This window comes from Monopterus albus, unplaced genomic scaffold (assembly GCF_001952655.1).
Source record: "Monopterus albus unplaced genomic scaffold, M_albus_1.0 scaffold306.1, whole genome shotgun sequence".
NCBI lineage: Eukaryota > Metazoa > Chordata > Actinopteri > Synbranchiformes > Synbranchidae > Monopterus > Monopterus albus.
The window spans coordinates 847279-862108 of NW_018128186.1; the positions used below are offsets into that span (position 1 = coordinate 847279).

Consider the following 14830-nt stretch of genomic DNA (forward strand, 5'->3'; position numbering starts at 1 on the left):
TAGGACTGCACTCTTCTGGACAGAGATCTCAGATGTTGTTCCTGGGATCTGTTGGAGCCACTCTCCCAGTTTGGGGGTCACAGCCCCCAATGTTCCTATTACCATGGGGACCACTTGTGCCTTCACCTTCCACATCTTTTCTAGCTCTTCTTTCAGCCCTTGGTATTTCTCGAGCTTCTCGTGCTCCTTCTTCCTGATGTTGCTATTGCTTGGGATTGCTACATCTATCACTACGGCCTTCTTCTTCTGTTTGTCCACCACTACTATGTCCGGTTGGTTGGCCATTACCAGTTTGTCAGTTTGTATCTTGAAGTCCCACAGGATCCTAGCTTGGTCATTCTCAACCACCTTTGGGGTGTATCCCATTTTGACTTTGGGACTTCCAGCCTGTACTCGGCACAGATGTTTCTGTGCACTATGCCAGCCACTTGGTTATGGCATTCCATGTATGCTCTGCCTGCTACCATCTTGCACCCTGCTGTTATGTGCTGGATTGTCTCAGGGGCATCTTTGCACAGCCTGCACCTGGGGTCCTGTCTGGTATGGTAGACCCCGGCCTGGGTAACCCCAGCGACAGGGGACTTATGGAGATATATATATATATACATATCTATACACTTTGAACTATACTATACACTTTGAAACTTTGATTAGTGATCATGTGCCTCATGTGATCATCTACCTCGCGCATGAGTAGATACTGTATGTTTCCTTAGTGGAAAATCTTACTGACTTCAGACCTGGCAACTCTGCCAGCATGCTAGCAATCCATCAAATGTTCAAACTCACATCTCTTAAAAGGGGTGTGAGGTTACACAGTGATCAGATAATTGCATGTTACGCCCAAAACACACCCCTGCTTTAATGAGATCAAGTACAGCCTTTTGCTACTAGCACGGGCGCTTGAACTATTTTTCCTCGTTGTGAAATTACAAAATGAACGTGGACACACTCAAACACCACTTGCACCAAAATAAGCCCCATAGTCTCAAATTCTCTTAAAGCATAAGGCCGATCATTTTCTATATTAACAATATTTGAAATACTCCCCACACAGAGATACAAACCAGCAATGATTTGCCTCTACTTGCTGGTAATGTCTGTTAGTCTTAGATTTGCAATTGTCTGTCATAGCCCTCAACTAATTTTCAAAAACACACCAGGGAAACACACCACTGCACTGGGTGATGTTTAAGCATTGCAAAATACCAGACCTTGATATTTTTTAAAGATTTTGCCCCACAGCCTCCGAATGGCCCTAACTTTTTACAGCATCTGAAGTAAGCAGGAGTCAAGGGCCCATGCACAAGATATCTGGATTTTTTTTTTTTAACTGAATTTAAAAGATTAGATAAAACCACATTTAAATCAATAGTGATTTTATCAACAGAGCAGTTGGTAACTGCTCATATTTAATGGTTAGAGTTGATGGACCAATATGCCGAGTGCATGTGTATTTAGACTACCATTATGAGAACAGATTAAAATTGCATGACACCCAGTGCTGTGGTGCGTTACCCTGATGTGTTTTTAATCACTTTGGAACAACAACAGAAATCTATGGTACAGCCCAACAAGCTAATCCAGGACTGACAGTTGACAGACATGAATTCTGAGTAGAGGAAGTTTATGGTTGGTTTTAGTCTTTGTATGGAGACTGCTGGAAAAAAAATATTATTATGGAAAATAACTGGCCTTAGCCTTTAAACTCACATACTTTCTTGTTGCCTTACAAAGCACATTGAGGGCCACTGTACCAGAGTCAAATTCCTTGTGCATTCAATATACTGGCATGGGCAATAAAATCGAATCTCATTCTGGTGTCCAAATTCAAACCATCAAACACACGGAGGACTTCATTCCATTTTCACATTCAGATGGACCTTGTTGACTCATGAAGGAATTCCCTGAAAACAGCACTGGAAAGAATGGCACCCCTGGCTAGAATATTTTCCTGAGAATGAAAGAGGAGGTCATCAAGATCTTCCAAGACAAGGTTCCCTGCAGAAAGCTTTAGCTGTACAACCCACACACAGAAAAAATGCATCCACAAAAGCATGACAGCAAAACATACAGTAGGTGTAAGGCATTAACCTTTACATTTCCAAGTTCATGACAAAATAATTGTATTCATCTGCACAGTAAATTTTGTGGTGCCAGTGAATAGTTAACTCTGCTTTCACCATCACATGGAGGAGGAGACAATGCAGAAAGTCCGGTTCCCTGTTTGAAAACCGAGCCACTGAGACTCAACGCATCTGTGCAGGTCCCTGCCGAGTGCTGCCTGCCTCTGGTCAAAGATCAGCTGGGATCGCTCCCATGGTTTAGCCATTGTAAACCCCTCCGTTTATAAGTTTCAGGTTCTGTAATTCACTTGGATTTTAGTAGATGAATCTCACCAAACAGCATAAAGATGAGTGGGCCGCCATGCAAGAAGTCGGAAAGTTCAACTTAAACTCATTCTAAAACTTGAGATGTTTTTAGAAATCATTCTTAGTTTTCATAATGCCGAAACAAAAGTGAATGTGGAAAATACAGCCTATTACACGGTGTGCGGTATGTACAAATTTCGTGAGCATATAGCCTATTAAACAGGCAGTTGTTTGCTTTTCTTTAATGACAACGTCATGCGGACTCCCGAATGTATAAAGCAAAACATGTCTTGCGCTCGCGGTTGGGGTGGAAACACCGCACATAAAAGAAACTGCCAACAGTTCTTATCAGCCAACTCACCGCATGGTTGACAGGTCCAGCTAGCATCACGGGGCAGTTTGACAGCTGTGGACTCCTCAGTGCTGGTGGACATAGGTTACTGTTTTACACAAATACATTACTGAACTTCCTGATTCCACGGTGCAATCTTTCCAATCCATACGCTCGCGGGTGTTAAGTCAGATTGGACAACAGATGTGTTTCCGGTAGAAAAAAAAAATTCAAAATAAATCCGTACGTACATCTGGCTAAAAAGAAACAGACGAATGAATGAATGAATAAATAAACCTGGTCGCTACAGTAAGCTACGGAAGATTCTCAGCTATTATTAGTGGGAACACAACATCAAATCTTCACCTGTGACCGGTAAGTAGGTTGAATGTAGGTGAAAGGAACACGTTTGCACAGCAGCACTATTGAACAAGAACCGTTTTTCTCTCCCTTGATCCACATTCTGTGGGTCCGTGGTTCTCAAACATTTTTTGTCATTCCCCACGTAAGAGGGTGGGCGAATTTTCAAGCCCCACTTGTCAAAAAATTATAACGAAATTGGCCAATTTTAAAATTTCAAATTGATTGAAATATCAAATAACACTAAGTTGAAAACGGATAAAATATAAGTGCAACTGTATCGTTTGACAGAGGGATAGTTTTCAATTTTGCAGCACTTGTTTCATCCAGCATAATCAACACCATGTCTACAGTTACAGGGAGAATGAGCTGCTCAGCAATTGACTGGGGTGTGTTGTCTTTAAATGTCCATTTACGTTATTATGCCCACTACGTACACTATTGGTCCTCTCTGTGAACGTTTCCTTATATTGTTGCGCGGCAGTTAACATGCCGACGTTAAACCGTTATTGTTGCACTATGGTTCCCCTTTTTCTCCCGGGCCCCAAACTTGTGTTATTTTATTTTACTTGTATTAATGACCCATTTCTAATTTTCTCCGTTTATTGTGCCCCACCTGTCATGTCTTTATTCCCCACTAGTTGGGCGCGCCCCACACTTTGAGAACCACGGCTGTAGTGAAGTGCTGTGTGAGCTTCTGCTATGTAAACCTAAACTATTGGCTCTATAGAGGCACACCTTACTATTTTTATTTCAGGATAGCTGCCTGCCACTTAAAACTAAAGTTCAGTGTAAACTACCTGCTCCTGTCATATCTGCGTCTTTATGTTTTTAACCTTTCTCCAAAAGGTTTGTGCATGTACACAGTTATATAAAATATATATAGCTATATGATGCCGTCATTGTGAGGACATTTTAGTCTGTCCTTAGAACATCATAGGGCTTTTGAGAGTTAAGACTTGATTTTATGGTTAAGGTTACAATTAGATCTAAGTCATGTTTAAGGTAAGGGCTGGGATTAGGCATTTGGTTGTGATGGTTATGGCTAAAATAAGGTGCTAGAGAATGCATTATGTCATTTACTGTAATGATTGTCCTCATAACTATAGAAAGACGTGTGTGTTTGTTCTTGTATTTGCTACAGAGTGAGGACATTCTGGCCAGTCCTCAGTTTCTGAAACAGCTTTTTCAGGATTAAGACTTGTTTTTTTTTTCAAGTTAGAATCGGGTTTAGGTTAGGTGTTAGGCATTTAGTTATGATGGTTAAGTTTAGGGTAAGGGGCTAGGGAATGCATTATGTCAATGAGTGTCTTCACAAAGGGTTAGGGTTAGTATTTGTATGCACACACGTCCATTATCCATCCATCCATCCATTTTCCTCCGCTTATCCGGGACCGGGTCGCGGGGGCAGCAGTCTAAGCAAAGATGCCCAGACTTCCCTCTCTCCAGACACTTCCTCCAGCTCCTCCGGGGGAATGCCGAGGCGTTCCCAGGCCAGCCGAGGGACATAATCCCTCCAGCGTGTCCTGCGTCCATTATCTATACTGCTTATAGTACCACACAGGCACAGAGAGAACATGCAGACTCCACACACAAAGGCCCCGGGTCGGCCTGGGCTTGAACCCCCTAACCACTGCGCCATGTGCACTTTGAAAATCCATTCCTTGGGCAACGTTGCTAAGTTTTCTAGTATAAAAAACATTCCTTTACACCAGGTGCAAAGGATTACACAAAAAGTATGTTTGATTTTATTCATTCAGAATGTATATTTAAATACAAATCTAATGTGAGAAAAGACACAGACAGACTTGTTTTCCATTTCTGATCAACAACCATGCAAACACGTTGGCTAAAAAAGGTTAAAGTTGACACTATCCATGTAATGACAGTTGACATTCTTGCTATTACAGTACTAAAATATTACTGGCAAGGTAAATATGACCTCATCTGGGACAGGAAACTGAGTTCCTTAGCAGAGAGAACATTCACCTTAAATTATTCCAGGTTAGAAAACACTTAGAAACAAAAGGTAGATTTTTCATCTGCATACATCATTACAAAAAGAAATTGGGGCTGCCCTGGAAAACCAGGGCCCTAAACCTTTAATGCTGGAAAAAAACACTCAGTGGTGAGTCTTGGGTGCAGCTCCTTCAAGAACCAATCCTGAACTTTCATTATTGAAAAAAAGCTTATGGTCACAACAACTCGTGGGCTTCATCACCAGACACATACATCAGTTCATCAGTTATCATGCAGATGGGTCAGCTGTCTTCTCATCTGGACTTCTGGTTGTCACTCCTGTCTTCACTTAATCACTTAAAGCAGGCAGATTCAGAAAAACCCTTTCCAGGAAAAGTAACCAATATAACCAGAGGCCATCTACATATGAAGAAAGACCAGCGCTGCATCTCAAGTCTCTTTTATGATTGTTCTTCTGTCCTTGATTCTCACTCGACCAGGAATTCGTTCCAGTCAATCAAAGATGTCACAAGACTCTTATATCTGTTCAGGATCAGCAAGGAGGCTGCAGGAGGAACTGTGAATGAGGAAACAAGAGACCATCTTTCGTGGATGTCTTTTGTGGAAGGAAATGGCATTGACTATATAAAATTCCTCGATTCCTCTTTCCTGGCATTTTCTCTTTACATTTTTTTTGTCACATCTTGAGTGAGTGGGACTAGGACTCAAAGAAAAGAAGGACCTTAGGGAAACGCTGGTGCACACAAGACACTTGGGGTGATTATCATCTCCCCACACACTTACATGTAGGCCATGTGGTGAACTAACAAATGAGTAAACTCCATCCACTGATGAAGGCCACCAAAATATGACCAAAAGCTTTAATATTTTCGAGGAGTATGGAACCATACTCCTCAAAAATATTGTGGATCTTAGATTTGTTCTTTTTTGTCAAATTACCAAATCTATGCTTTCATTGTTTTTAGTTTTTGTATTTTCCTTAAAAAAAAACATAAAACTGGCTTTAGACAAATGTAATATTTTTTCTTGATCCGCGGATCTGCTGCGCTCTATGGGTCAATCCAGCAGAATGAATTCACTGAGTTCTTTTATTAGTTTCTCCATAATTATTCCTACCTTCACCTTCTGTATATCATAGAAAAGGTGAAAAAACTGTGATTCTTTTTGGGCTCTGTTATAATTATACACCAACTGATATACTGGCCTAAGCTTAATTACAACATGGTGAACATGACTGAAGACAAAGAAGAAAGTGCAGGGGTTGGAGAGAACTGTGTTGTGGCCAGATGTAAGGGGAAGTAAGAGCACTGGATTTTTCCAGTTCCTGTCATCACACGGTTTCACTCAGTTTGATGGTTATTGCTTTCACCTCCGAGTACTCAGCCAGAGCATACTCTCCACTGAGAGGACAGAGACAACACATGAGACAGGTTAGGAAATACATAGTGAACCGATAGAACTGAAGATGAAATATGAAGAAACTGAATGTTTCTTACAGCTCTCGTCCATTTCCTGACATCTTATACCCTCCAAAGGGTGTCTGGGCATGAAGGGCGTTGTAGCAGTTTATCCTTAGTGACAAATGAGAGAGGTCATTGGTCAGCCTACTGTACCTCAGCATAAAGACTAAGTCAAAAAATATTCATATCAAAGCCAATGTATCTAAAGGTCAAGTTGGAATATAGGGGGGAAAATCTCTGGGAGAAGAATTCAAAATAAAATGCAGACACTGTCTCTGCATTTTAGTGTGGTATGATCAGTGCAGTTCAAAATTATCAAGTGATACTCTATACAACCTTAATTTCAATAAAGTATTGGCATGTCTAAATTAGTCATAATTTATGATCTGATTCATGCTGGAAATGCAAATATAGCCTCCTTGAGCTCATCACTTTTCTGCAAGATAAGGATCTATCAGATATCTACCCTAACTTTTGGACTGCTCTCAAGATTGCACTTACTCTGACAGTCACTGTGGCTCAAGCAGAGAAGAGCTTTTCAAAACTGAAGTTGATCAAGTCATACCTGAGGTCAACCATGTCTCAGGAACGGCTCAATTCAATGTAGAACCGCCACTGACCTTTGTACATCGAAAAAAAAAAAACAGTGATTTGAGGACTGTAGGGATCTAACTGGCTTGTGCCACAGCAAAGGTTCACTGAGGTAACTGGATTGGGCCACAGTAACTTATACTGGATCAGATCCAAACCTGTCAACAGCCAATCAGATCACTGGAAAAAATGAGGTATCATTCCAACAGGATCCTGACAGGGACAAAGAAGTTTATAATAAAATAATAAAGATGAATAGAGTAGTCATATCATTGTGGAGACTTTATATGGAACTTCTCTCCACCGTCTTCTCCTCTCTGCTCTGGCCACAATTACTGGCCTTTAGTCATTTTTACTAACACATGTTCACAATAGTTTTTTCATCATCAGAAAAAAAGAGAATACTCATTCAGTCACACCCTTATAATAATACTCTGCTAATTTACCATACAGTCTTATGCAAAAGTTTAGGCACCCCTTGATAAATAACAGATTTTGGTGATTTTTTATTTGAACAGATGTTAACACAGTTTCTCTTGGAAATGGAAAAAATGCACAATATTTTCTGCAAACAGTGATGCATAGTTACTTCTTATGCCATAAATTGAACAAAAATAAAAAATAAAAACATGATTATGGCATGGTGCAAAAGTTTGGGCACCCTAAGAGTTCCAGAGTCTCAAAGTCTCTCACAAGGTATCAGACCTTAATCAGCTCGTTAGATCTGATGCACAGACAAAAGCAAGTAAAGCTAAAGACTGAAAGCTAGCTGAAATATATATGTCTTAAGCATAGATTTAAAACAACTTATATCTGTTGCAGCTTTAACTGTTATGGTTTCACGTCACTCTGCCTCCTGGATTTATGTTTCTATTTACCTGTTTTCTCCCCGCTACTCTGTCGCCGTCATCAGGCACCATGTCATTCACCTGCTACTCATTTCCTCCCGGTTGTGTTCCCCGCTGTTCTGTCATCTCAATTAGCCATCATTTCACCCACCTGCTGCTCGTTGTCTCCCGGTCCCGTCACACATATATGCACCCTGTTATTCCACCGCCTCTTTGCTGGTTCATACCCTTAGTACTATGTGTGCATGTCCCGAGATTATCCTCTTTGACTCTGTGTTCCGGTCCAGCTCCGCCCATTTCTGTTTGTTTCTGCAACTCATTAGCCCCGTTTACTGTCCGCTCGGTCAGTCAGTACTCTTTGCCGTTAATTGTTTTTCTGTTTTGACATATGTAAGACTTTAGCTCTAGCTCTCCTGACTGTGTTCATCTGTCTGCTATTCTAACTGCCCTTGCTACTCTGATTGCTAGCGCTACTCAGACTGCTAGTGCTACTCAGACTGCCAGTGCTTAGTAACCCAGCTTTTCTGACAGCCTGCTGCCAGCCCTCGTGCTCATCCTCTGGTTCCCGTGTCCCTCCTGCTGCCGGCTCTCCTTCTCGTCCTCTGGTTCCCGTGTCCCTCCTTCTGCCGGCTCTCCTGCTGGTCCTCTGGTTCACGTGTCCCTCCTTGGTCCCCTCCTGGTCTCCTCGTCCCTCTTGGTCCCCTCCTGGTCTCCTCGTCCCTCTTGGTCCCCTCCTGGTCTCCTCGTCCCTCTTGGTCCCCTCCTGGTCCCCTCCTGGTCTCCTCGTCCCTCTTGGTCCCCTCCTGGTCTCCTCGTCCCTCTTGGTCCCCTCCTGGTCTCCTCGTCCCTCTTGGTTCCTTGTCCTCGGTTTCCTTCGTCCTCGCCTGTCCTTGGTTGCTCCCTGCCTGCCCGGGGCCTGCCTGTCTTCCTGCCACCCAGCATTACCTGTGTTTTGTTCATTAAACTACTTTCTTTAGCTCCCACTTCTCCTGGTCTCTGTCTGCAACTGGGGTCCACACCACACTCACTTGTAACATTAATATTTAAAGGGAGGTTATTCCAGAGCTGGGGAGCTGCTACTGAAAAAGCCTGATCAGCCCAGCATCTACATTTTGACCTGTAGACATCAAAAAAGGTTGATCTGAGGACTGAAGTTGCCTCACTGGTTTATGGTTGTTTAAAAGCTCAGAAAGCTATTGCAGAGCCTGGCCAGTCAAAGCTTTAAAAACAAACCATAATACCTTAAAATCGATCCTAAACTTGACTGGAAGCCAGTGCAGGGATGAAAGAATCAGTAATATGTATTTCTGTGAGCCTGTCAGAAGGTGAGCTGCTACGTTTTGAAACAACTGGAGATGTGTCAAAGATAACTGATTTATTCCTAAATAAAGATTACAATAATCCAACCTTGATAACAAACACACTGTTTACAGTTCACTCATTATAATACTTTTTGCTCTGGTTATAAATGAATCTCCTGGCAGCTATCACTGTTCCATCTCATATTATATTCAGTACTTTATTCATGGTTCTGGTGATGTCACTTCTAATTAATAAGTAAACTTCCTTCACATGAACATGCTTGTAGCCTGATAAGAAAACCCAGACTTAACAGAGGCGATTGATAACCAGCTATGTGGTTCCAATTATCTGGGAAGATCATTGTTAGGCTGAGTGAAGTTAGATAAACCCAAGTTAGCCAGGATTAGTTAAACTTGCTTTGCAAGTCTCACATCATTTACATTATGTAATCAGTTCATGCCTGAATCCAATAATGTTGCTAAAATGAAGTGTAAATGCAAACAAATAATGAACAAGGATATAAATAACCTGGCCCAAATATTTTCCTCTGTTGCCAGGACTGTGAACAGGGACTTACCAGACAGTACCAGTCTCAAGGGCTGCAGACACAGACAGAGCTCTGTCCATGCTTTTTGTGAAGACTGCTGATACCAGGCCGTACTGGGAGCTGTTTGCTCTATCGATGACCTCCTGCTGGTTCTTGAAGCTCAATATACACTGCACTGGACCAAAGATCTAAGAGGGGAAAGATATCAGTAAAGATTATTCACATGTCGCTGTCTTCCCTGGTTGCATCCATATAAAAAATGAAAAGGTGAATGTAATATAAACAGAAAAAATTACTTCACTAGTTTTAAAAATACAGAGAGAACTGTGTATTCCAACATGAAATAGCAATGCAAATCCCAGGAGGCACCTTGCCCCTACTTGGACAAGATGCTCCAATACTGGTGCAGTAAGCCCCACTATCTTGCCCCAGTAGTGGGCTAGTAGGACCCACTACAGGCAAGCTCCACTACTAACTTCTGGAATCCATGGTATATCCATGGTAACATATTTTAAAATTTTCACTTGTCAAGACAGTTTTCCACTTCCCCTCAGTCTCAAAGAAGGTGGCAGCGTTTATGGATCTTAGTTTCTTACCTCTGCCAAGGTCTGGGGTTAAGTTTTGGCAGCGTTAGTTTGACTCTTCACAGCAGAACTCAATAACTAATGAATAGATTTTGATTACATTTCTTGGAGCATGGCCCATGGAGCAATTGATACATATAATTTGGTTACAGTAATATTTGAAATGATTATTAGCAATAGTGAGTGCTGCTGACTGTATGTGAGCCCTCTTGTGGCCAAACTGTGCAGCTGCACTACTGAGCACTCCAAGCACATACTGAGACAAATCCTGGGGTTGTGACAGCTGCCCATTCATTGTTGTCACCCAGTCCACCCCTCTGTGCGAGACAGGGGCTGAAGGAGGCCACCAAGGTAACAGCCCACAGCTGGGGAAAGATCTACTCTATGCAGCGACAGCCGGGCAAGAGCCTGATGGCACAGATTTTGAGCTAGGATAAAAGCTGGTATTGTTTTCATCCTAGGACTGGTATTATTCCATTTTATTAAGTTTTGAGATTTTTACAGGTGACAAAGTAACCGCGTAGATTGAGAATATATGGTCGCTATATCCAAGTAATGCAAATTTAGAAATTTGTTCCAGAATTTTCACAGATGTGAACCTTCATTATCTGACCAAGCTAGCTCTACTAGTAGGCAGCTACATCTCATTCAGAGCACAGTGGTTTGTCGATGAGGATGCAGGTGTTCCAGCTACACATTATAGCTGTGTTTCCACTGTGTAGACATAACAAGCGGTACACCCTGTTCTTCTGTTAATGTCACCCGACATAACCTCACTGGTTGATGTAGACTTTGCTTTGATACTTTGCTTTTCCACTGTATTTTGCACTGTGTTGGTCTCTGTTTAAAGGAGAGACCAGCTGTGCTCCTCTCACACACTTAAGGCTAAGCAGAGGGAGCACAGGCTATGAAGGATCACTCCATAGTGTAACAATCAGCCAGTAACAAAGACTGGATGGGCTGTTTATCAAACAGCTGTTAAACAAGCAGAACAGAAACTTGCAGAAATGTGACGTCTTCACTGCTTTGCCCATGGTCCACTTACTGAAATCTCTGTTTTACCCCTAAACCACTGAGTGAATGTTTGTCATATCTGTCTTTTTATTTGAATAACTTGAATAACTAGGGCAAAGAAGGCTCTGGGTTCAAGCCTGGGCTGGCCCGGGGCCTTTCTGTGTGAAGTCTGTATGTTCTCCCTGAGCCTGCGTCAGCTACATCTGATCACTCACAGGTTAAACAGTCTGTTTGCATCTTAACATCACCTAGGGGAGGGAGCATCATGATTTGGGGCTGCTTTGCTACCTCTGGACCTCGACCACCTGCCACTGTGGAGGGGAAAATGAATTCCCAAGTTTATCCAGGTGTCCTACAGGATAATGTCAGGGTGGCTCTCTGCAAGCTGAAGCTCAGAAAAAGCTGGGTGATGCAGCAGGACAATGACCATACACATCAGGGTAAATCTACTACAGAATGGCTACTGAGACACAAAATCCACATTATGGAGCAGCCCAGTCAGAGCCCAGACCTCAGCCCAGTAGAGATGCTGTGGAATGACCTCCAGAGAGATGTTCATCTTAGACGTCCTAAGAACATGGCTGCGCTGAAGAAAATCTGTGAGGACGAATGGTGCACAGTTCCTCCTGAACATTGTGCAGGTCTGATCCACAGCTACAGGAAGCACTTGCTTGAGGTTATTGCTGTCAACCAGTTTTATAATACCAAACATATCAAACTGAATTGTGGGGAAATATATGTACAAAACACTGTGGAGGAAATATAGAATATTCCTTATTGATGAAAAACTGAAGCCATGGTGTCCTGGGCTTAAATATTTTAGTCTGTGTAACCTCAGTTAAGGGCTAGAACAGGAAGATTATAGGATATCTGTATCAGATACCACATAATGTAAAAAAGAGGCTAAATTTAAGGAGGTTTATGACATACAGTGTTTTGTTTCCTTTTGCTTTTTGTTAAATCAAGACCTGACAAAGCTATACTCTCTGAAATAGTGTACAAATAATTTTTACACCAGGATGATAAAATCCCATTTCTCCTGGGAAAAGAAAACTACAAATTTTAAATGATAAAAATAAAATATCAAAATAATATGTCACACATTACTATTACTTATGTTAGTAAACTGACTTATAATTTTGTTGTAAAAAGTGCTGGCAGTCCACATGTCGAAGTGTCCTTGGGCAAGACACTGAACCCCCCCGTTGCCCCCGATGGTTAGAGCCATTGGTTAGGTGGCGCTGCAGATGGCTGCCTTGGTTCTGTACCAGAAACAAATTCCTTGTGTGTAACATACTTGGCCAATAAAATGTGATTATCCTATTATCCTAACCTCTTCCCTGGCGATGCGCATATGATCTTTGACCCCGGAGAAGATGGTGGGTTGAATGAAGAGGCTCCTCTCGCCCACAGATGCTCCTCCATACTCCAGCCTGGCTCCCTCCTTCTTTCCACTTTCTATCAGGTCCATAATCTTGTCAAACTGATGCCGGTCAATCTGTGGCCAACATCAGGCAAACAAGTATAGAAGGGAAGCTTAATAATGCAGAAACAATCAAATTTTGGTGAATGATTTAACTTGTTTGTTGTTTTCAACAGAATCAAATTATACTGTAAGAATAATCAGTTTATTCTCCAAGCGTGCAGCAGAGAGATCACATCAGAATGTTTAACTCTGCTTACCTCAAATATGTAAAAACAATGTTAATCAGTGAGCTTTTCCCCTCCTTCCAATATGTTTTGCTAAGCTAGGCTAACCATGTCCTGACTCTAGATTTGTATTTTATTTTTGTATTTTATATTTGTATTTTCACACAGAAACATGAGGTTGATATCCACCCTTTGATCTCCTTCTCAGAAAGAAGATAAATAATGCTATTCCAAAAATGCTGAATGATTCAAGTAACCTAAAATAGCATAGCTGGGCTGGCCTAAAAGCATAAAGACATTTGGATAATTCATTATATTGGGTATTTTGCTTTATAACAACATGTCAAAGGCATCACTTTTAGTGATAATTGAGAGATAATTCTGAGAATTATCACTTGAATTTGTGGCTCCACGGGCTCTACAGTTAATTTCAGCTTAATGCTTAGCCAGTGTTCACACATTGTTTCTCCACACATTCTATGGCTGCCTAAAGTGAGACCACGAGGGGGCGCTGTTCTATGATACTTTCCATAAGAGGTTATAGCTATTAACATTAACCCTGATACATTTTATTTGGTGTTTTCCATTATTAAAGAAGCTGAAAGAAACACCTGAGAAGTACCTCATAATTAATGGAAGCAGCCAATTTAAAACTAGAATTACCACTTATCAGTTGTATGCCTCTGCCAACCATTTGAATTCACAGGTATGGGACAAAAGTGAGGTCACTGTCCTTTGAACACCAAACTCTAATCAGTTCATCTTTGAGTCCAAATGGGCACTTGTCCCAAATTTGAAGAAATTCCCTCAAGATGCTTCTGAGATATCATGTTCACAAGATTCATACAAACCATGCGGACAAACCAAATGCCCGAAAAAATGCTACGGCTATCGCTTGTGCAGTGGCATAAAAAGAATTCCAGGTAAGTCAACAGAGGAACAGCAGAATGAAGTGGAAGAAAAACAAGCAATTTTTTAATGTGTTTTAAATACTGCATAATGTTTCAATTACCTCATGTACAAATTAACATCCATACAACAGTGCCCCCCTGTGGGCATACTTCATAGTGGTCAGAGAATATGCAACACCAGCCAACGGGACTGTGTTGGTTCCCTCTCACCATTCTCAGAGTGTTTCTTCAGTTTTCAGAAAAAAGCTCTAATCAAACCAACAAACAAACAAATAAAAAACCCACTGCACTAGGGCTATACTTGACTAAGAATTTTGCCAGTTGCCTCAGATTTTGCTATTCAGTGTGACTATTTGTTCTTTTTTTTAATATATATGGTCTATCAGAAAATGAACTGTCATGAATTTCACTGATGATTTTGACCACATTAACATTGGCATTCCAATGCACAAGAATGACTGGAACACATTTAAAAATAAAGAAAAAAAAAATGCTAGATTTAAATGGCGACCTATTTAAATTGATGATATCTGGCTGCCATATGGATTTGATTTGATTTGATTTGATTTGATTTATTGATTCTTTCAAACATGTAACAACAGTCAGTATGTAATCACACATAATTCCAGACATATCCACAAAAAAAATCATCTCAAATTGCTTATACCTAGTACATGCTTGAACGGAGTAGGAAGAAGTCAGACTTATCCAGTCCTACCCCCTAACATCATCTTATCATCATTGGTTTGCAAGCAGTATCTCTACATGGATACATATTCTACATCCACATTCCCATCTGATTATCATTAAGCCTGTTCTTGCCCATATCTTGATTGACACATACCTTTATATTTATGTTTAAACTCATCAATTTTCTTAC

At 41.2% G+C, this 14830-nt stretch overlaps 2 protein-coding genes across 2 annotated transcripts in view; both read right to left on the minus strand.

Moving 5' to 3' along the window:
* lrrk1 (leucine-rich repeat kinase 1) overlaps positions 1–3202 on the minus strand; it is a 134598-nt gene extending 131396 nt beyond the window's left edge. The window contains exon 1 of the mRNA XM_020623620.1: positions 2734–3202. Coding sequence (XP_020479276.1) covers positions 2734–2806 — 73 coding nt within the window. The 5' untranslated portion in view covers positions 2807–3202. The remainder of the gene's footprint in view (positions 1–2733) is intronic.
* A 1468-nt stretch (positions 3203–4670) lies between these two features.
* Positions 4671–14830, minus strand: part of aldh1a3 (aldehyde dehydrogenase 1 family, member A3) — a 60357-nt gene continuing 50197 nt past the window's right edge. Inside the window, exons 10-13 of the mRNA XM_020623622.1 lie at positions 12723–12887; positions 9822–9979; positions 6540–6614; positions 4671–6443 (exon numbers count right to left, since the gene is read on the minus strand). Of these exons, the coding sequence (XP_020479278.1) occupies positions 6374–6443; positions 6540–6614; positions 9822–9979; positions 12723–12887 (468 nt within the window). The 3' untranslated portion in view covers positions 4671–6373. The remainder of the gene's footprint in view (positions 6444–6539; positions 6615–9821; positions 9980–12722; positions 12888–14830) is intronic.